The sequence below is a fragment of the Pan troglodytes genome, chromosome 1, assembly GCF_028858775.2.
Source record: "Pan troglodytes isolate AG18354 chromosome 1, NHGRI_mPanTro3-v2.0_pri, whole genome shotgun sequence".
In the NCBI taxonomy this organism is placed as follows: Eukaryota; Metazoa; Chordata; class Mammalia; order Primates; family Hominidae; genus Pan; species Pan troglodytes.
In genome coordinates this window covers 203,227,662-203,251,177 of record NC_072398.2, presented here as the reverse complement: position 1 = coordinate 203,251,177, position 23,516 = coordinate 203,227,662, and the positions used below count along the sequence as shown (strand labels likewise).

Below are 23,516 nucleotides of genomic sequence, written 5' to 3'. Positions count from 1 at the left end.
AAAAATTTTTTTTTCCATTTTACAGTAGAGAGAAATAGAAAAACAGGCCAGGCAACGGTGGCTTACACCTGTAATCCCAGCACTTTGAAAGGCCAAGGTGGGTGGATCACCTGAGGTCAGGAGTTAGAGACCAGCCTGGCCAACGTGGTGAAACCCCATCTCTACTAAAAATATAAAAAAATTAGCCAGGCGTGGTGATGGGCGCCTGTAATCCCAGCTACTTGGGAGGCTGAGGCAGGAGAATTGCTTGAAGCCAGGAGACGAAGGTTGCAGTGAGTCAACACAGTGTCTCTGTGCTCCAGCCTGGGTGACAAAAGTGAGACTCTATCTCAAAAAAAAAAAAAAAAAGAGAGGATGTAATCATTTACATTTAAGAAACCCTTTGGCGGCTATGGGGAAATAGCTTATTGGAGGTAGGGTGAGCATTTGGGCAGCTCTCACAGCAGTGAGAGATGAGTATGTCTTTAGTAAAATGGAAGCAGTGGAGTTAGAAAGAAGTGAGTAGATTCAGACTGATGGACTTACTGATGGGTTGGGGGATGGGGAGCAAAGAGGCTTTTGCCCATGAAATAAAACACTTCAGGTAAATAATGACGTGGCCTACCCATGTTCAAGATGAGGCACAAGATCTAATTTCAGAAATAAGAAATGAAAACTGTAAAATTCCGTAATGTATCAGCATACTCCCTGTCTAACCTGAGAAATTCCAGCCAGCCCTGCTGCCCTGTCACCTGTCCTAGTGTGTCCTCCAGTGGTTTTTCAGTCTGAATGCTGCACGGAGACACCACAGCTTCAGAGGGTGGCAGAAGCCACATTATACTTTCCTAGCTTTGGGCCCTTCTCCATGGTGCAGAGTTACTTTTGCTCAAAGGAGTCAACTTTTTCTAATTCAAACAGTGCCATGGCAGGCCACCACGAGGGACTGGGCCCAGGAAGCTGTTCACTCATTGTTCTTTCTCTGGGGACCGTCTTTCCATCTGAGAGATGGTATCCAGCATACCACTTTGTGAACCATTTATAAAGTATTAAAACTGAGGTATAGGAGGGTGGGTTTGGGGAGATGTTGGCCAAAGGATTTCAGTTACATAGGAGGAATAAGTTGAAGAGATCCATTGTACAACATGGTGATTATAGTTAATAAAATGTACTCTTGAAAATTGTTAAGAGAGTAGATTTTAAATGTTCTCACCACAAAAAAACAAACAAAAACACAACTGGGCGAGGTGCAGTGGCTCACACCTGTAATCCCAGCACTTTGGGAGGCCGAGGCGGGCAGATCACGAGGTCAGGGGTTCGAGACCAGCCTGGCCATCGTGGTGAAACTCCGTCTCTACTAAAAATACAAAAAAAAATTAGCTGGGTGTGGTGGCAGGCGCTGTAATCCCAGCTACTTGGGAGGCTGAGGTAGGAGAATTGCTTGAACCCAGGAGATGGAGGTTGCAGTGAGCTGAGACTGTGCCACTGCAACTCCAGCCTGGGCAACACAGCAAGACTGTCTCAAAAACAAACAAACAAAAATTATATGAGGTAATGCGTGTTAATTAGCTTGATTTAGCCATTCCACAATGCATACATTTTTAAAAAATATTTATTTATTCATTTTTGAGAAAGGGTCTCGCTCTGTCACCAAGACTGTAGTACAGTGGCATGCTTACAGCTCATGGCAGCCTTGACCTCCCAGGCTCAAGTGATTCTCCCACCTCAGCCTCCCTAGTAGCTGGGACTACAGGCATGCACCACCACACCTGGCTAATTTTTGTTGTGTTTCTTTTTGTAGGTGGGTTTTGCCACATTGCCCAGAGTAGTTTCGAACTCTTGGGCTCACGCAGTCCACCTGCCTCAGCCTCCTGAAGTGTACATATCTCAAAACATGTTTTACACAATAAATATATACAAATTTTGTCATTTTTAAAAAAATGGCCAGGTGCAGTGGCTCACGCCTGTAAGTTCAGCACTTTGGGAGGCCAAGACAGGAGATCACTTGACCTCAGGAGTTCAAGACCAGCCTGGGCAACATGGTGAAACCCTGTCTCTACAAAAAAATACAAAAATTAGCCACACATGGTGGTGCACACCTGTAGTTCCAGCTATTCGGTAGGCTGAGGTGGGAGGATTGCCTGAGCCCAGGAGGTGGAGGTTGCAGTGAGCTGAGATCATACCACTGCTCTCCAGTCTGGGCAACAGAGCAAGACCCTGTTTGGGGGGGAAAAAAAAAAACAACACCTGATTAGGTGAGCATGGTGGCATGTACCTGTAGTCCTGGCTACTCAGGATGCTGAGGCAGGAGGATTGCTTGAGCCCAGAAGTTTAAGGTTGTAGTGTACTACAATCACACCACTGCATTCCAGTCTGGGTGAGTGAGATCCTATCACTAAAAAAAAAAAAAATCCAAAAAACTGTAAATGTGAATTTTATAATTCATCTTCTGTCTTCTCTTCTCCCTGCTGAGTTTTCCTTAATGAGAACCGTGGTCTTGTGAGAATTTTACTCGTCTGTGTTTGCTAACTTGAAGAGAAACAAAACAAAAATACATAAAATTAGCAGCTGAAATTTATTTATTTAATTTAATTTATTTATTTATTTTGAGATGGAGTCACGCTCTGTTGCCAGGCTAGAGTGCCATGGCGCGATCTCGGCTCACCACAACCTCCGCCTCCTGGGTTCAAGCGATTCTTCTGCCTCAGCCTCCTGAGTAGCTGGGACTACAGGTGCACGACACCATGCCTGGCTAATTTTTGTATTTTTAGTAGAGACGGGGTTTCACCACGTTGGCCAGGATGGTCTCAATCTCCTGACCTCGTGATCTACCCACCTTGGCCTCCCAAAGTGCTGGGATTACAGGCATGAGCCACCGCGCCCGGCCCGGCAGCTGAAATTTATTAAGCAACTTTTATGTGCCTGGCACTATGTTAAGTGCTTTACCTACATTATGTCACTAGATCCTTGTAGCAGCCCCCTGTGACATGCCCAAAGTCACAGCACATAAGTTTCAGAACTGGGACTGAACCCAAAGATTCTAGCTCCCAATACCACGTTTGCAGCCACTGCGCTAAATTCCCTCTTCTTTATCTTTGTCTCCTTGTCTTTCAGGTAGATGGGAAATTGCTATGCTGGCTGTGCACACTTTCATACAAACGGGTCCTTCAGAAGACCAAAGAGCAGAGGAAACACCTGAGTAGCTCTTCTCGTGCTGGCCACCAGGAGAAGGAGCAGTATAGTCGCCTGAGTGGTGGTGGCCATTATAACAGGTAACCTCAAGACACATGAGATAGGACTAGAAGTGCTGGTAGGTCAGATGTAATGCTCACATAACCGTCATGGTACATACTACCATCTCATATACATTTTCTATATTCTCTGTAGGTACTAGTCTGTAGGAGGAAGCTCATTTGTCATATTTTATAGTTCATATATCTTCCAAGGACCAGAGAGATTTCCATAAAGTGTCAGGATTTCCTGACTTTGTATTGTGTCTGAAATGTTTGTGGAACTTCGTTTGTAGTGTTCTCACCCTTAGAGTGGATTCTCTCTCCAGAAAATTGGACATTTCACTTTCTGAGAGATACAGCTTTTTCAATGCATATTTAGCCAGGAGGCTGATAGATGTCCTAGGTTTGTCCTGGTGGCACCTAGTCAAAAAGATGTCTTTTCATTGTTGTTTTAAGCGTCCTTTCAGAGTATCTAGTATTGTTAATGGTTCTGGCTCTGGATGGAATGCTGGCTCTGCCAGGTTCTCTGCGGGGATCTTGGGCAAGTTTTCTCATCTGTAAAATGAGGGAAGTGATAGTATTACCTCATGGGGTTGTTGTGAAGATAAATTAGATAGTACATGCACAGTGATTGTTTTTATAACTGGCATATAGAAAATATTCAATACATTTCAGGTTTTTTTGTTTGTTTGTTTTGTTATTACCATTATGACTTTGTTTAATCAGCAAGCATTAAGTATTCTCACGGGTCAGGGATGCTGGTGGGAATGAAGAGCTGAATGCAAGTCATGCTGCTCTCCAAGAGTATGCAGTCTGGTAGGAAAGACAGACTTATAAACAGATGATCTTAGTATAATGTAACAGGTACCACAGTGGAAACGTGTCAAGAATGCAGACATGAGGGTAGTAATTAACTGCCTTGAGAAGTCAGGCAAGCAGGCTTGGAGAAGAGCTGGCATTAGAGCTAGATCTTAGGACGAGTTGGAATCCTCAGGGAAGGAATGGGCAGAGGCATTCTAGGCTGAGAGAATAGCATTTGCAAAGGCATGGAGGGCATGAGACCAAATGGAACCCTGGAGAATTGTAAGTCCTTTTATATTGCTGGGGCTTTTGGCTGGGAGCTGGGGAATGGAAGGAAAAAGGGGTCCTGCATCCTGGTAAGGAATGGAAACTTGATCCTGAGGTCAGGGTGTTAGTGGGAAGCTATTGAAGGGATCTATGCAGAGGAGAGACCAAATCTTCATTTAAAAAATTAACCCTGACTACTAGTGTGGAGAATGCATTGGAGGAAAAAGGGACTGGGGGCTAATTAAAGGCTTTTTTCTAAGAGTTTGGGTAAGAGATGTTAAAACAAGAACCTCACCTGAGGCAGTGGCAGTGGAAGATTGAAAAGGCTGATTCAGGAAGATGTTTTGGATGGAGAATTATGAGAAACAGATAATCTGATGAACAGACACATGGGCAAGAGCTGAGTAAGTAAAGGATAATTCCTGGGTTTCTTATTTGGGTGAATAGATAGAGCCTTAACTGAGAGAGAATGTAGGAAGGGGAGAAAATGGGTCTAGTTTTGGAAAGTTGAGTTTGAAGCATGAAGAATTACTTTTAGGAGCTTAGCCTAGAACTTAGAAGAGAGGTTTGGACATGGGCCATAGGTAGCACATAAGAATCTAGCTGGGCGCAGTGGCTCACACCTGTAATGCCAGCACTTTGGGAGGCCAAGGCGGGCGCATCACGAGGTCAAGAGTTCGAGACCAGCCTGACCAACATGGTGAAACCCTGTTTCTACTAAAACAAAAAATACAAAAAGTGGCCAGGTGTGGTGTTGCCTGCCTGTAATCCCAGCTACTCAGGAGGCTGAGGCAGGAGAATCGCTTGAACCCAGGAGGCGGAGGTTGCAGTAAGTTGAGATCGTGCCACCGCACTCCATACTCGGTGACAGAGCGAGACTCTATCTCAAAAAGAAACAGCAACAATAAAAAGAATCACTGGGGGTAGGGATTATTTGAAAATGCAGATTCCGGCCAGATACATTGGCTGGCTTACACCCATAAACCCAACGCTCTGGGAGGCCGAGGTGGGAGGGTTGCTTGATGCCAGGAGTTTGAGACTAGCAGGAACAACATAATGAGACCCCATCTCTACAAAAAACAATATTAGCCAGGTGTAGTGGCACACACCTGTAGTCCCAGCTACTTGGGTGGCTGAGATAGGAGGATCGCTTTAAGCCTTGGAGTTTGAGGCTTGCTGTGAGCCATGATTATGCCATTGCACTCCAGCCTGGGCAACAGAGCAAGGCACTCTCTCTAAAATAAAAAAAAAATTAAAAAGCAGATTCCTGCAGCAGTCCCACCCCAGAATTTAATTCAGTAGGACCTAGGACAGAGTCCAGGAATCTACATTATTTTATAAACATCCCAGATGATTCTAATGCAGGTGATATAGTTAACACCATTTCCAACCACTTATGATAGGTAGTTGTTAAAATCATGCTCTTAAATGATGTAATTCAGATTCAGGGCTGAGAATGGAACTCTAAAAGCATTCAGTATTTAAGGATTAGGAACTAAGAAGCAGCTGTCACAAAAGTGGGATGACCAAACGAGGAGAACATTTGAAGAAGGATGCAGTATCAGTGGTATCAAATGCTGAAGAGAGGTCAAGTAAGAAAAGGTCTGAGGAATCCTTTGAACTTGGCTGTTGAACACCCATCAAAGTGAAAGGATTGCACAGCAGAGACAGACTTCCAGCTTTTGTTTCAAGACCAGTTTTGAGTGAACTTATTGGGGCTAAAACTGATTTTTAGTCTTGTAGTTTGACTGAGATACCAGTAGGTTAACACAAATATAGTGAAGAAGAACTAGACTGGCTGGGTGTGGTGGCTCACACCTGTAATCCCAGCACTTTGGGAGGCCGAGGCAGGTGGATCACTTGAGGTCAGGAGTTCGAGACTAGCTTGGCTCACATGGTGAAACCCGTCTCTACCAAAAAATAAAAAATTAACTGGGTGTGGTGGCTGGTGCGCACCTGTAGTCCCAGCTATTCGGGAGGCTGAGGTGTAAGGATCACTTGAAGCCAGGAGGCGGAGGTTGCAGTGAACCAGGATCGTGCCACTGCACTCCAGCTTGGGTGACAGAGTGAGACTCCATCTCAAAAAAATAAAAATAAAAATAAAACTAGACTAGGAGTTCAAATATATTGACCTGGTTTCTAGTCCCAGCTTTACTTCTAACTAGCTATATGTGCCTTGGTAGATAAGTTGATCTTGAGCTATTTCTGTACAGTAGAAATAATAACTTATCTATACCTCACAGAATTATAAGATGCATGTGAGACAGTGAATGTAAAAGAAGTTTTTTGTTTTTTTTTTGAGACGGAGTCTCGCTCTGTCGCCCAGGCTGGAGTGCAGTGGCACAGTCTCGGCTCACTGCAAGCTCTGCCTCCCGGGTTCACGCCATTCTCCTGCCTCAGCCTCCCAAGTAGCTGGGACTACAGGTGCCCGCTACCACGCCCGGCTAATTTTTATATTTTTAGTAGAGACGGGGTTTTACCGTGTTAGCCAGGATGGTGTCGATCTCCTGACCTCGTGATCCATCCACCTCGGCCTCCCAAAGTGCTGGGATTACAGGCGTGAGCCACCGCGCTCAGCCAAAAGAACTTTTTAAACTAGAAGACAGATTATACTTCTTATTAAAGTTTTTTTTTTTTTTTGAGGCGGAGTCTCGCCAGGCTGGAGTGCAGTGGATTGCTGGGAGTGCAGTGGATTGATCTCGGCTCACGCTGGAGTGCAGTGGATTGATTTCGGCTCACTGCAGGCTCCGCCCCCCGGGGTTCAAGCCATTCTACTGCCTCAGCCTCCCGCGTAGCTGGGACTACAGGCGCCCGCCACCTCGCCCGGCTAATTTTTTGTAGTTTTAGTGGAGATGGGGTTTCACCGTGTTAGCCAGGATGGTCTCAATCTCCTGACCTCGTGATCCGCCCGCCTCAGCCTCCCAAAGTGCTGGGATTACAGGCGTGAGCCACCGCGCCCGGCCTCTTATTGAAGTTTTATTGATATTTGTTCTCATGGTTATTAATAAAGCAGGTAATATTTAATTAATTAAGGCCAAGAATTTTTTTTTTGATCCTGTGGAAACTAGCTACCCATCCATCCAGGCCTACAAAATCATCACCTTGGTAGATTCTTTATTAATCAAGAATTATTAGCTCTTGCATAGAAGAGCTGCTGTCTTAACATTGGTCTATTTGACAGACTTTCATTGTGATGTTTTGTTAATCTTTGATTTCTAATGTGTGTCTCTCTATTTTTGCCATTAAAAGCCAGAAAACACTTTCTACATCTTCAATTCAAAATGAAATCCCAAAGAAAAAGTCCAAGTTTGAGTCAATCACAACTAATGGAGACAGGTGAGCCAGTTGGAGTATGTGTGCGCACACATTTGAAATGCATACACAGTTCCTGAAACAGGAATACATTTAGGGTCTGCCTTGGAATTAGTCTGTGGCTGTCAGTGAATCTTACAAGTAAGCAGTACTGATATTTGTTTATAAATCTAATCTTGTCATTAAAAGATAAGAACTCGTAACTTGATTTAATAGCAATTGAATTCTGCAGTCCACTAAATTATAATTTTTTTTTAAGAGACAGTCTCACTCTGTCACTCAGGCTGGAGTGCAGTGGCGCGATTTTGGCTCACTGCAACTTCTGTCTCCTGGGTTCGAGCAATTCTCATGCCTCAGTCTCCCGAGTAGTTGGAATTACAGGGGCACCACCATGTCCAGCTAATTTTTGTACATTTAGTAGAGACAGGGTTTCACCATGTTGACTCGAACTCCTGGCCTCAAGTGACCTGCCCACCTCGGCCTCCCAAAGTGCTGGGATTACAGGCATGAGCCACCTTGCCCAGCTTCCCCTACACTAATTCTAAGAAGTCCAGAGCTGGATGCTTTTCTTTGTGATCTCTGCCCATATCTTCCTGCAGGCAGGAGAGGAGTTGATCTTGAGAGGTAAAGACAGGTTGGGATTAAGGCAATGTTGCCAAATTTGTGAGGATCCACACTTCCTTAACATTCAGAAAGCCAGCCCAGTGCAGATTCTGGATCAGGAGAGAATGAGATGCATTTGCATATTTTTGTTTCATTTCAAGCCAGTCTAAATGCATACTTTTAGTCCTCACTTTCCTCTCCCCTCATCAGTGGTACTTCCTCTTGTGAGCTGCTTGGGTCCTAATATCCAGAGTGTCCCATCTGTGTTGATACAGTGGGCTGCTTCTCAACAAAGTGTTGGGACCAACCATTTTTCTGTTCCTCCAGGCCTGGGCATCCTGAAGTGAAACCACCTGACACACTTCCTAAGATCTTTGAAATCATCTCCATCCTGAAAACTCCTCCCATTCACAGTTCTCTTTCCCAGCCAGTAGTGGATATAGGAGCAGACCAGCATATAGGCTTACCAGGACTGATTTTGTTTATTTAGAGGGATACAAAACATTCTTTCCCATTGCCTTTTTTGTTAACTTGCTTTCAGACTCTACAAGGTTTTTAGAACTAGTTTCATTGATTTTTAAACTTCTTGAATTGAACCTTCTGGAATGCTTAATTCAGGTAGTCAGATTACATGGGGGGAGGAACCATAAAGATCATCTTTCCGGCCAGCTTTACTGTTCTCTCAGAAGCTATTCTGGCCATTGTGAAGAAAGAGATGTGGCACAGGTTGTCCATCACCTCTGCCAGGGCATGTGACCCTGCAAAAACTACTTCAAGGAATGAACTTTTTGAACGCCCTGCTTTATAAAGGCCTAAGCCAAGACCTATGGCTTTAGATTCATTTCTGTTTTGTGCTCATTTATGATCCAGGCTGTGTTTGAATGACCTGGAAAAAGCTCGTTCGTATCTTCCAGTTTAACCAACCAGTCCTTAATGTTCACTTTCTATTAGCTTATTTTGTTCTTGAGATACTGCCACTATTCTTGCTGTCCATTGCTATGGATACACCAAGCTAAAAACTCAAGTTTTCTGTTCAGTGTTTTATTGCATCCAGTCATCAGCAATGCTGTTTTCCTCAAGTAGAAAGCTGATCCTTGACATAGGTACATGGTCTTTCATGGTGTCCTCCAGAAAAGATATTAAATGATCATTTTGACCAGGCGCAGTCGTTCACACATGTAATCCCAGCACTTTGGGAGGCCAAGGCTGGTGAATCACCCAGGAGTTTGAGACCAGCCTGGGCAATATGATGAAACCCCATCTCTAAAGATTAGCTGGGCATGGTGGCGTGTGCCTGTAATTCTAGCTACTCAGGAGGCTGTGGTGGGAGGATCACCTGAGCCTGGGGAAGTTGAGGCTGCAGTGAGCCATGATTGCGCCACTGCAGTTGAGCTTAGGCAGTGAGACTCTGTCTCAAAAAAAAAGGTAGGGGAGATAACTTTTTCCTTAAAATGACATGCTAATTTATTTTTCTAAGTAATTTATAATTTGAAAATTTGGAAATGTTTTCTGCTGTCACAAAAACTATTTTCATACCCATTTGAAATGTTCCTGCATTAGCATTTTTAACATTCTATTCTACTTGTTTGCATTTCTTTTTTTTAAATGTTCATAGCACAAGATAAATTCCACTTTGCTGTCCTCTTTACTTGTTGTAGGTTTTTTTTCCCTGCATTTACTTTGCTTTGAAAAAAGCATTCTGACATTTTTTTTGACAGTCCTTTTTTAATGTCATCCAAACCAAAATTTCACTGGCTACCCATTTCTTTTTCTTTTTTCTTTTTTTTGAGACAGGGTCTCACCCTGTTGCCCAGGCTGGAATGCAGTGGCACGATCTTGGCTCACTGCAGCCTCGACCTCCTGGGCTCAGGTGATCCTTCCACCTAAGCCTCCCAAATAGCTGGGACTATAGACATGCACCACCATGCCCGCCTAATTTTTGTACTTGTTGTAGAAATAGGGTTTCACTATGTTACTCAGGCCAGTCCTGAACTCCTGGGCTCAAGTGATCCTCCTATGTTGGCCTCCCAAAGTGCTGGGATTACAGGAATGAGCCACTATGCCTGGCTTTTTTTGTTTTTTTTTCTTTTGAGACAAGGTCTCACTGTGTCACCCAGGCTGGAGTGCAGTGGCGCAATTATGGCTCACTGCAGCCTCGACCTCCTGGACTCAAACGATCCTCCCACCCCAGCCTCCCAAGTAGCTGGGACTACAGGCACATGCCACCACACTCGGCTAATTTTTTTTTTTAGATGGGGTCTCGAACTCCTGGCCTCAAGTGATCCTCCTGCTTTGGCCTCCCAACATGCTGGGATTATAGGCATGAGCCACCAGACCCAGCCCCTAAAATATTCATATACTTTTAAATTTATGCTCTTATTCTTTTATTTTTATTCCCCATATTTTCTGCAAGTTGCTGCCTAATGGTTTTTCATTGACCTTTCTATACTACCACATTCTCTTCTCTTATTTAATATTGAGGTATGTTTGATTATTTTTCCTCCTTTTTCTTTATCCATTAGCCTTCCATTTTTTTTAGACAGAACACATTTTAGCTTTCAAAAATGGCTTTATAAGATGCTTTAGTCTTTTTTTTCTAAGTATCCTACAAAATCCACAGTCTCTGTCTCAATATGTCCTAATTTGTTTGTTGAAATTATAACAAAAACTTTTCAATTTTAGGAAAATCTAAGTTAATTTCTAGTTTTCCTTCCTCTAGAAAATACACTGGCTACTTTTTAATCATGTTTGTTTATTGTTCCATAGGCAATCAAAAAAGCAGCCACAACAGCTGGTGGCACTCAGGCACAGCTTGTGGTTTATTGTTTCTAAAGGACATTCTTTTTTTTAACTCGTAGTTTCATTTTATTCTCCGTCTGAAATGTGCCTGAAAGATTAGACTTAATCTGTATAGCCTTTGAGGACTGACTCAGGACCAATATATAGGGTTATAGAGAGGCAGCTTTTGGCTCAACCCAAGAAAATTGTTCTTACAGTACGAGCTTTTGTAAAAGACAATTTTTCTGGAGAAGTAGTAGTTCCCTGTCTTTGGAGCCATTAGGAAAGAGACTGGTTTTTCTGCCTTGTTACCCTAGCCATCTTTTTTCATTTCTAGTAGTTCTTACTGAACCAGGAATTAGAGAGTTAGTGAGGGCTGGGCACGGTGGCTCACGCCTGTAATCCCAGCACTTTGGGAGGCCAAGGTGGGTGGATCACCTGAGGTCGGGAGTTCGAGACCAGCCTGACCAACATGGAGAAACCCCGTCTCTACTAAAAACACAAAAATTAGCCAGGCATGGTGGCGCATGCCTGTAATCCCAGCTACTTGAGAGGCTAAGGTGGGAGAATCACTTGAACCCAGGAGGCAGAGGTTGTGGTGAGCTGGAGGTTGTGGTGAGCCGAGATCATGCCATTGCACTCCAGCCTAGGCAACAAGAGTGAAACTCTGTCTCAAAAAGAAAAAAAGAAAAAAGAGAGTTAGTGAGGTCAGTCCCTAACACAGGATAGAAAGGATGGGTGTTGTCAACTATTTATTGGTATGGGGGGAATCCTCTCACAAGAAGCGGGAAGGGTAGGGCATTAAGAGGCTTGGGGACAACAAAAAGTTACTTACATTAGCTCATTACTCTAGTTATGGGTTTAAATAGACTCTATTCAGTTGAAGAAAGACAGGTCCTTAGCAGGTATTGAAACAGATGTGAGACTGCAGCTCTAAGGGTGCTTCCAGATCTGAAACTAGTGGAGACTGTAATAGGTCCTTTCAGTACTTTCTCCTGCACACCTTGTTTTATGATTTTGCATTTATTTTTGTTATGCAGTAATTCCATCCATTCATTAGTTATGAGAGCATTGATTCATTCTTCCTCTGACGGTCTTCTCATATGCTTCATGTAAACTGAGAGGAGGGTAGGAATATTCTTGTCGATTATTTATGTCTTCCAGTCCTAGCCATAGAAATGTTTGACTTGGTAACTGTGAGGTAGTTTGTCCACTGGTTAGGCTTGCTATTTGGAGTTTCTTCCTGTGTAGAGAAATGTTGGCTATTAGATGTGGTTTAGGATATAGGAACAGTGAGTCGTTGCTATATATAGGGAGTTGAGAATGAGTATTCCAGTGTCTGCTTAGGAAAAACAGGTTTGTGTTTTACTTTAAAGATTGTCCTGGGAAAAGTAAAGAGCGTTCTTTGGGAACTCTCTAGAGAACAGGATTTGACCCTCTTGGCAGTGATTCCTTAACTTGCTTTGAGTCTGAGGCACTTCTGACTGGCCATTGAAAGCTATGGATCCTCACTCTAAAAACCACCCATTATATGTATAGACAAAATTGTACATATAATTTTGGGGTTTTGCAGATTTCCTGAAACTATCCCTTTTTTTTTTTTTTTTTTTTTTGAGACGGAGTTTTGCTCTTGTTGCCCAGGCTGGAGTGCAATGGCGCAATCTTGGCTCACTGCAACCTCCGCCTCCCAGGTTCAAGCAATTGTCCTGTCTCAGCCTCCCAAGTAGCTGGGATTACAGGCATGCGCCACCACACCCGGCTAATTTTTTATTTTTAGTAGAGATGGGGTTTCTCCATGTTGGTCAGACTGGTCTCGAACTCCTGACCTCAGGTGATCCGCCTGCCTTGGCCTCCCAAAGTGCTGGGATTATAGGCGTGAGCCACCGCGCCCGGCCTAAAACTGCCCCTTCTTAAGAGGCTCTGCTAAAAGGACATGGAGTCCACCTGGCACTTTGACAAAATAGAGTGCTCTAATGCTGTTATTGGGAGGAATCTGTTAAAAGCCCAAGTTGTTGTGTGACTCTGGAGTTTGCCACCTCTTTGTTCCTTTACTAAAGCAATGTTACAGAATTCCTGATATTGGAAATGACAATCTGCAGGCCATTTGTAGTGTAGGGGAAGCTGGCTTCATTCCTGTTTCATCTTTTTTGAAAAAGAACTGACTGCTCCTGGGTGGGAATCCAGCAGCTTCTCGGCAGATACACTGACTGCATTGCGGTGCTTTGGGACAGAAGACAAGGACCTGAAAGACGAGCTCTGAGGGGAGCATTAAAGAAAAATGCATGAGCTCACAGTTTATAATTTATCTGGAATTCTAAGGAATTTATCTAATCACAAAAATTAGGATGGTTTTTCTAGTACATCGCTGGGGATCTTTAAGGAACCTGAAACAGTATCCTTAGCTCTTGGGATGTGGCATTTATTTCAGTCCTAAATGTGAGAGAAGATGCTGCAGGGATGCTGCCAGGTTGTGGCTTTGGTTCGTAGAGTTATCTGATGGCCACCTTACCTCTGCAGTTAAGCTCAGCAAGTGCCGTTGAGCCCAGCGTGTGTGGTGCAATGTGCTTGATGCTAGGATTCCTGCCCTTTAGGAGCTTGCAGACAAGTGGTCTAGGATGCATCCTCAGGTAGAGAAAAGTTTATCCATCCAAGTTAAAATATTTTCCCCTGATTTTTAAATTTAGCTTCTCCCCAGACCTGGCTCTGGACTCACCAGGCACTGACCACTTTGTCATCATTGCCCAACTGAAGGAAGAAGTGGCTACCCTGAAGAAGATGTTGCATCAAAAGGATCAAATGATTTTAGAGAAAGAGAAGAAGGTATGGTTTAGTTAATTCCTCTCTGACCAGAATGACGCGAGGGTGAGATATGTGGTATGGGACATGATAATAACCCTTTTTAACTGATGTTTGTTGAGAGCCTATGTCAAGGTTGGGATATCCTGGGGAGAGGCTGGCTGTCTGCCAAGATGACTTTTGGGATGGCATTACTCCAGTCAGTTGGGCTCAAAAAACTGATTTTTCTCAGCACTTGCAGCTTCCACTTCTCAAAGAGGACATTTTGTTTTTTGTTTTGTTTTGTTTTTGAGACAGGGTCTCAGCTGTGTCACCCTGGCTGGAGTGCAGTGGCACAATCATGGCTACTGCAGCCTCTAACTTCCAGGCTCAGGCAATCCTCCCATCTCAGCCCACTTAGTAGCTTGGACTACAGGCATGTGCCACTGTACCCGGCCAATTTTTAAAATTTTTTGTAGAGACATGGTCTTATTATGTTGCCCAGACTGGTCTTGAACTCCTGGTCTTAAGTGATCCTTCCATTTCAGCCTCCCAAAGTGCTAGGATTACAAATGTGAGCCATTGCCCCTGGCCGCAGAGAGGACATTTGTTAACTGAGCTTACAGAGACAATGTATAAAAAAACCAGTGTTGACATCTCAGTTCACAGCGGAGCATGTAACAGTACACAGTTCTTGGCATGAGCTACCTGGAGAGGCTGTAATCAGAAGGTGCTGAATAAGCATAGAGTTGGGACGAGAGGAGGTAGTTATGTAACTGGAATGTTCAGTGCTGTCCGGCTAAAAGAACCTAATGTCTCTTTCTCTTCTCATGGGGATGGCCATGTCTGTGGGACAATAATACTCAAAGTTCATGGGACATTTCTTCCTCTTCCCTGAACAGCGTTCATGTGGGCCTTCTGCCATGACTCTTATGTCACTGTGCTTCCACTGCTGACAACTCTTACTAAGTGACCCATCTTTAATATGTTAATATTTTAATATCTTAGTTTATCTTCAGTATTAATACTCTTTTTTTTCTTTTTTTGTTTTTTGAGACAGAGTCTCTGTCACCCAGGCTCACTGCAACCTCTGCCTCCTGAGTTCAAGAGATTCTCCTACCTCAACCTCCCAAGTAGCTGGGATTACAGGTGCCTGCCACCATGCCTGGCTAATTTTTCTATTTTCAGTAGAGATGGGGTTTCGCCATGTTGGACAGGCTGGTCTTGAACTCCTGATCTGAAGTGATCTGCCTGCCTCATCCTCCCAAGGTGTTGGGATTACAGGTGTGAGCCACTGTGCCCGGCCTCAGTGTTAATATTTTATTTTCACATCAGAATATCTTCTATCTTATATTTCTAATATCTTCACATTAATATCTTCAGAATAAGACCAGTCTTATTATGGTGTGAAGTTGTCTTCCATTTTTACATTCTTACTCTGATTCATGTCTGTTATCTTGTTTTCAGGTTTTCTAAATAGTATCTCATTTTTAGGCTGGGCACACTGGCTCACACCTGTAATCCCAACACTTTGGGAGGCTGAAGCAGGCAGATTGCTTGAGCCCAGGAATTCAAGACCAGCCTGGGCCATTGGTGAAACCTCATCTCTGCAAAAAATACAAAAATTAGCAGGGCTTGATGGTGTGCACCTATGGTCCCAGCTACTTGGGAGGCTAAGGTGGGAGGATCACCTTAGCCTGGGAGGTCAAGGCTGTGGTGAGCAGTGATCATACCACTGCACTCCAGCCTGTGGGTGACAGAGCCAGACCCTGTCTCCAAAAACAAACAAAAAAGAATATCTCATTTTGCCTTAATATTATTATAATAATAGCTAACTTTTATTGGATGCTAACTTCGTGCCTAGCTCTGTTTTAAGTGCTTTATATGTATTAACTCATTTATTCTTTTTTTTTTTTTTTTTTTTTTTTTTTGAGACAGAGTCTTGCTCTGTCACCCAGGCTGGAGTGCAGTGGTGCAATAGTTCACTGCAACCTCTGACTCCTGGGTTTAAGTGATTCTTGTGCCTCAGCCTCCTGAATAGCTAGCTGGGACTACAGGCGTGCACCACCACACCTGGCTGATTTTTGTTTTTGTTTTTGATTGAGACAGGGTCTTGCTCTGTCACCCAAGCTGGAGTGCAGTGGTGCAATCTCTGCTCACTGCAACCTCTGCCTCCCTGGGTTCAAGTGATTCTCCTGCCTCAGCCTCCCGAGTAGCTCGGATTACAGGCATGTGGCACCACAGCCAGCTAATTTTTGTATTTTTCATAGAGATGGGGGTCTCACCATGTTGGCCGGGCTGGTCTTGAACTCCTGACCTCAAGTGACTCGCCCACCTTGGCCTCCCAAAGTGCTGGGATTACAGGCATGAGCTACCATGCCTGGCCCATTTATTCTTATAATAAGCCTTTGAGGCCGGGCTTGGTGGCTCATGCCTGTAATCCCAGCACTTTGGGAGGCCGAGGCGGGTGGATCACGAGGGCAGGAGATCAAGACCATCGTGGCTAACACGGTGAAACCCTGTCTCTACTAAAAATACAAAAAAATTAGCCGGGCGTGGTGGCGGGCGCCTGTAGTCCCAGCTACTCGGGAGGCTGAGGCAGGAGAATGGTGTGAACCGGTGAGGCGGAGCTTGCAGTGAGCCGAGATCGCGCCACTGCACTCCAGCCTGGGCTACAGAGCAAGACTCTGTCTCAAAAAAAAAAAAAGCCTTTGAGGTGGGAATTGTTAGAATCATTTCATAGATGAAGAATGCCTCCAGTATTTTTCTTCTTAGGGGTTTCTGATCTCCTCCCCTGGCTCTTTATGTTGTTTTCTGCCAAGTTCAGAATGCTGTGATTCATTCTGAATAGCTAAGACATTGATGTAAATTCCTTACTTGCATTCATCTAATTTCTACCTCATTTTACAGATGAGGAAACAGACCCAAAGAGGTTAATATGTCCAAACCACACAGCTAGTAAATGGCGGAACAAGGGACTGGAAGTCTTTCTGACTCTACTGTTCTTTCTACTGTGCTATGCTTTCTCCTGCTAGGAAGGTGGAAATTCATGGGAAGAGATCTGTATTCTATCCACATAACTACATGACTGTCAAGTGAAAATGGCCCAAGTATATTCTCTCCATGGACTAGATCAGAATGGCACATAAAAGGATTTTTGTAAAACAGGGACAAGATGAACACTTGTTTCTACTGCTTTGCAGAGATAGTTTTTATTTATTTATTATTTTTATTTTTTTGAGACAGGGTCTTGCTCTGTTGCCCAGGCTGTTGGGCAGTGGTGCAATCTCAGCTCACTGTAAACTCAACCTCCCTGGCTCAAGCGATCCTCCCATCTCCGTCCTCTAAATAGCTGGGACTGCAGGCGCACACCACCACACCCAGCTATTTTAATTTTCGTTGTTTTTTTTTTTTTTTTTTTTTGTAGACATGGGGTTTCACCATGTTGCCCATGTTGGTCTCAAACTCCTGAGCTCAAGTATTCCGCCCTTTTGGCCTCCCAAAGTGCTGGGATTACAGGCATGAGCCACCACTCCTGGCCCAGAGTTAGGGTTTTTAAAGGAGCAAAAGCAGATTGTTTCCCAAAGCTTTCAGGAAGCTTGGAATACAGGCTCTTTAGCATAATGCCTGCCCATCTCTCCAACCTCATCAGCCATTCAAATAATCTCTGTTATCTCACATTTATCTGCCTGTGCCTATACTGTTCTCTGCTTGGTTGCCCTCCTGCTCACCTTATGTGCCTATTGTTAATACATCTCAAAGCTCAGCTCACACATCACCTCTGATTTAGAATTTCCTTGAAGAGCAGTCAACAGAAGGGGGTCTGGGGTTTGAAATCTAGCTCTGCCCCTTGCTAACTCTGTATATGATCTTGGCCACATTCCTTAACCCTTTCTAAAGATCAGTTTTCTCCTCTATAAAATGGGACTACTACTCTCACAATGTTATCATAAAGATCTACTGAAGTAATATAATCAGTTTTTCTGCAACATAGTAAAAGTTCAGTAATTGGTAGCAACTATTATTCTCAAATATTCAGAAATGTTAGTTCAGGACTTTGTGTAATTTTCAGGAAAGCTTTAGAGAAAAAGAGGGTGTGGAATTCCCTGGTTTTGATTTAGATACGGATCTGCAGGAGAGCCCTGGATTTCATTAATGTGGGTGACCATTTAGCTCTCTGAAAGCAATTTTTTTTTATTGCACAGAAATTTCTTCTGGTTACTCTGCCTTGTTTCCCTCAGATTACAGAGTTGAAGGCTGATTTTCAGTACCAGGAATCGCAGATGAGAGCCAAAATGAACCAGATGGAGAAAACCCACAAAGAAGTCACAGAACAACTGCAGGTGACTGACTCTGCTTATTTTATGTGCTAAAATTGTGTACCTACCTGGTATACCTAGCTGATTGTATTTTAAGTGATCATCTCTTAGATTTCTTTTTTTTCTCAAAGTATTAACAAATCATGTTAATCCCCCTTTTAGTTTTTTGTTTGTTTGTTTGTTTGTTTGTTTTTTGAGACAGGTTCTCTGTTGCCTAGGCTGCAGGGCAGTGGCACGATCATGGCTTACTGCAGCCTCAACCTCCCAGGCTCAGGTGATCCTCCCACCTCAACCTTCCAAGTAGCGAAGACCACAGCCATATACCACCATACCCCACTAATTTATTTTTTAATTTTTCTGTAGAGATGGGCTCTCGCTATATTGCCTGGGCTAGTCTTGAACTCCTGGCTTCAAGCAATCCTCCCACCTCAACCTCACAAAGTGCTAGGATTACAGGCGTGAGCCACCATGCCCAGCCTGTAGATACTTTGTATTCTTTCACTCTTGGATGTGTTCTGATATTTTCCCCTCAAAAACAGTAGAATTATTAAGTATGTTCTTTGATTTTTGAATAAACCAGATGTGATTCCAGATGTCTGAATTGTAGATTCTGTTTATCCAGCTCATGAAGTCACTTCACAGTTTGTATTGCATAAAGCATCCCTTTGTAACAGTGGGTCCCAAGAGATTGAGGTACACTGATTAACCTCTGGCAAATACTTTTTTCTCCTGAACCAAGTTTCAAGCCCTAGAGCTTCCTGTTGTTTTCCACCTCTAGAATTGTTCATCTCTTTCTGACCCTCCACATTGTCTGCCTTAGCATCTGCACTTATTCTGCATGAAAAATAGATTATATCCTGTTTGAAACATCCTTCTTACACTGATTTTTTTTTTTCTTTAGGCCAAAAACCGAGAGCTCCTGAAGCAGGCAGCTGCTTTGTCCAAGAGCAAGAAGTCAGAGAAGTCAGGAGCTATAACCTCTCCATGACAGACCTCAAGGAGGCTCCCTAGCAACAGCAAATGGAGTTGTCCAGGGTTAGGGTTGGAGACCTGGCTGTTCTGTGGGAATTGCAAGCTTTCTTAAGAAATCTCTATTTTATTACAGTTATCCTTCTTTGTGCGATTGCAGTGGGCTGAATGGAAACACCTGGTTTGTGCTGTGTTAGACTGCATGCTTGAGTGTTTGGGATTTCAAGCTCGCTCTCTTTCTCTCACTATTAGGACTTTTCTTTTTCTTCTTCCTCTTCTCTCTATTTTGGTTCTATTCTTTTTTTTTCTTTTTTCTTTTTCTTTTTTTTTTTTTTGTGGTGGTCACTGCTCAGTGTAATGTGCAGAATGATTTGTTTTTTTTTGTTTTTGTTTTTGTTTTTTTTTTGGTCCATCATTGCATCCTGCCATACCCATGAGCAAACAGTTTGGCATTAATTATATATCACTGCCACCCTCTGAACTTTGAAAACTGCCATCTTCAGACTTGGTATAATGGAAGAGGCTTTCTCTCTCCAATAAACCTTTTGCTTCAGGGTATACTCTTGGGTTTTTTTCCAGATGTATTATGTATGAACTTTGTACTATGTATAGCCAGAGTTTTATTTATTTTTTAAAAAAGAAACTTTTTCTTGATAAAGGAATAATGGTAGTCTAGCTAGTTCTTGTAAAAGTGATGCCTCTTGAAAAAAAAACAGTCCTATTCACTAGCTTTTAGTAAAAGAATCAGATCTTTTCTTTCTTGTTACCTTGGAGTCTTAAAAACTGATTGCTAAGGTGAAACAATTCAATGCATAAGTATGGAGCTAAGTGCCTTTTGGAGGATTTCTTGGAAGAGCATTTATGGAGATACTTAAGGGAGGTAGCAAAGATTTGAAGCGTCTGTCTTTTTAAGTAAGGGCAGAAAGCAAGGTTGTCCAGGTTGTACTGGACACTTCTCTCCCCACCCCTTTCCTGATTGTTTTATGTGATTGATTTTAAATTCTCACACTGCCACTTCTTTAAAAAATAAAATCCTTTATTTGCTTATATCAGTTGTCATACTGGGCTGCTGTCAGAGAACTTTTTTTTACATGAATGAACAGATTAAAAATGGAATAATATGGTCGGGTGCGGTGGCTCACACCTGTAATACCAGCAATTTGGGAGGCCAAGGCGGGTGGATCCTTTGAGGTTAGGAGTTTGAGACCATCCTGGCCAACATGGTAAAACCCCATCTGTACTAAAAAAATACAAAAATTAGCCGGGCCTGGTGGCATGCACCTGTAATCCCAGCTACCCAGGAGGCTGAGGCAGGAGAACTGCTCGAATCCCGGGAGGCAGAGGTTGCAATGAGCTGAAATCGCAACACTGCACTGCAGCCTGGGCAATGGAGTGAGACTCCGTCTCAAAAAAAAAAAAAAAAAAAAAGGAATAATATTTGAACTACAGAGCATTTTTGGGGTCAGCATGAGCTGCTCTAGTAAGGACTCTTGAGTCTGGGAAAAGTGGTATCACTATACCTTCTCCCCACTCCTTACCCACCCGAGCCCATACACTCCCTGCTTTTCATGGATATGTATTGAAAACAGGTGCTTCTCAGAAGCGCTTTGCCTCAACCAGAGTTATGTATGCCCTGCCTATCTTCCCTTCTTAACCCTGTAGGAATATGGATTTACTTTTCCAGGAAAGGGGATAGATTTACACTTCTAGGCATACTCTCAGGTCCTCTATGTGATGTTTGTGAAAGGAATTAGGGTGTGTCATGTGTGCCATGAAACAACAAAACCAACTACCCTAGAATCATTTATGCAGGGGGTACTAGAGTTAGAAATAATAATGAGGGCAGATAACATTTGTACCTCAGTCTACCAAAAAATTATAGTACTAAATTTAACTTCTAGGCGTTTCCTGGAAGCAAATGCTCTATAATTTGTGATAGCATTCTCATAAATGGAGTCCTACACATAATTGGACAGAGATGTGGAAATGGTGGTTTCCTTCTGATAAGGGATACAGTGGACCATGTCGCTTATATATCACCCTACTAGGGGATATAATTTTCCCTTCTAAGCAAGGGAAATGGCAGTGCTAAATAGTTTTGTAAAGTTTTTGAATGAGAAGCTTTTAGGTAAAGATAAACTGTCATAATATTTTTCAGATGCATTTGCATTGACTATGGGAGAAAAATTAGGGGGAAATGACAGTCATGGTGTTTTTTTTTTAATTTTAAGGACTGAAATTCTGTTACATGATGTATGACAATATAAAAACATACTTAGTTTTATACTAAATCTTTTTTTAAGGTCTTGGCATTTAATATAAAGCAAATTCACACATTTTCTAACTTTCCATAAGTTCCAAAAAGGGAAAGAAGAAACCTCAGTCTTGAAATTTTGATTTTTAAAAATCATGACACTGTTTTACCATGAAATTGAGTAGCTAACTTTTGGTAACACCTTTTGTTTCTTTGTATGTTTGTAATAATGGACATTTTAAAACACAGGAATGTTTTGGTTTGTACAGACTTTGACAAATGTGTGTTAATAAAAATTCATATTGACTCAAGTGTAACTGTTGGATTTTGTTTTTATTTCTTGCTGATTTACCAGTAGACATACCCCGTTATCCCCTTCAGCCCTTCAGCCTAGAAAAGTTTGTCTTGCTTATAGACTTAAAAAATTAAAAGCCTCACTGCTAATTGGGAATTTCCTGTCCATTAGAGAATAAACTCATTCTTTCTCTCTTCTATGACTGTTTTGAGACAGAGTCTCACTCAGTCATCCAGGCTGGAGTACAGTGGCAAGTAGATCACTGCAGCCCCGACTTCCTGGGGATTCTCCCACCTCAGCCTCCCAAGTAGCTGGGACTACAGATGCACACCACCATACCCAGCTAATTTTTGTATTTTTTGTGAAGATATGGTTTTGCCATCCAGGCTGGTCTCCAACTCCTGGACTCAAGCCATCCACCCACCTCATCAGCCTCCCAAAGTGCTAGGATTACAGGCATGAGCTACCACACCCGGCCTCTTGGTGATTCTATTTACCCAGTGTAAGTGCTCATGTTGTGATAGGCACTGTGCTAGGCAGCGCGGTTACAGCAGTGACAAAACCAAGTTATTGTACTTATGGGGCTTCCATTTAGTGGAATATTGGACCCCACCACACTACCATTGTTCCTTGATTTAAAAAAAACTTTTTTTTTTTTTTAAATGGAGTCATGCTCTGTCACCCAGGCTGGAGTGCAGTGGCATGATCTCGGCTCACTGCAACCTCTGCCTTCTGGGATCAAGTGATTCTCCAGCCTCAGCCTCCCAAGTAGCTGGAACTACAGGTGCGCACCAACACATTCAGCTAATTTTTTTGTATTTTTAGTAGAGACGGGATTTCACCGTGTTGGCCAGGCTGGTGTCGAACTCCTGACCTCAGGTAATACGCCCGCCTCAGCCTCCCAAAGTGCTGGGATTACAGGCGTGAGCCACTGCGCCTGGCCAAAAAAATTTTTTGAGACAGTCTCTCTGTCACTTAGGCCAGAGTACAGTGGTGCGATCTCAGCTCACTGCCCCTTTGACCTCCCAGGCTCAATTGATCATTCCACCTCAGCCTTCCAAGTAGCTTGGACTACAGGCATGTACCACCATTCCTGGCTAATTTTGTTTATTTTTTGTAGAGATGAGGTTTCAGTATGTTGCCCAGACTGGTCTTGAACTCCTGGACTCAAGTGATCCTCTCGCCTTGGCCTCCCAAATTGCTGGGATAACCCAGGTGTGAGCCACCTCGCTCAGCCAAATGTTCCTTGATTTTTATTATTATTATTCAAAATATAATACAGAATGAATCTGCATGAAGTATGAGTGAAAGCTTTTTGAAATGTCATCTCAGAAGGGGAGGAATGCATCCCTTTGAAACCCTAGAGCCAGCAGGTTTTAAAATGAGAAGTGCATTTCAGACACTCACTATTACATCCTGGTCATTCTATAAACTCAAAGCTAATTTTCTCAGAATAAGTTGAAGATACTTTTATTTTGTAGGCTATGGTTTTTTTTTTTTTTTTTTCCTTTGGTTTTTTTTTTTTTTTTTTGAGACAGACTCTCTGTCACCCAGGCTCAAGTGCAGTGGTGCGATCTCGGCTCACTGCAACCTCTGCCTGCTGGGTTCAAGCGATTATCGTGCCTCACCCTCCTGAGTAGCTGGGATTATAGGCATGCGCCACCATGCTCAGCTAATTTTTGTATTTTTAGTAGAGACAGGGTTATACCATGTTGGCCAGGCTGGTCTCGAACTTCTGACCTCAGGTGATCCACCTGCCTTGGCCTCCCAAAGTGCTAGGATTTCAGGCATGAGCCACTGTGCCAGGCCTGTTTTTGGTTTTGGTTTTGGTTTTTGGTTTTTGGTTTTTTGAGATGGAGTCTCGCTCTGTCACCCAGGCTGGAGTGCAGTGGTGCAATCTCAGCTCACTGCAACCTCTGCCTCCCGGATTCAAG

General features: G+C 43.1%; 1 protein-coding gene across 4 annotated transcripts in view; it reads left to right on the top strand.

Annotated features, from left to right (window-relative positions):
- FAM76A (family with sequence similarity 76 member A) overlaps positions 1 to 21,604 on the top strand; it is a 37,419-nt gene extending 15,815 nt beyond the window's left edge. Inside the window, exons 5-9 of one of the 4 annotated variants that reach the window (XM_513248.7) lie at positions 3,091 to 3,248; positions 7,527 to 7,613; positions 13,655 to 13,790; positions 17,987 to 18,088; positions 18,966 to 21,604. In XM_513248.7, the coding sequence (XP_513248.2) occupies positions 3,091 to 3,248; positions 7,527 to 7,613; positions 13,655 to 13,790; positions 17,987 to 18,088; positions 18,966 to 19,052 (570 nt within the window). In that variant the 3' untranslated portion in view covers positions 19,053 to 21,604. The remainder of the gene's footprint in view (positions 1 to 3,090; positions 3,249 to 7,526; positions 7,614 to 13,654; positions 13,791 to 17,986; positions 18,089 to 18,965) is intronic. The other 3 variants (XM_054664628.2, XM_001149694.7, XM_054664629.2) reach the window with 3 other exon arrangements.
- Positions 21,605 to 23,516: the final 1,912 nt, after the last annotated feature.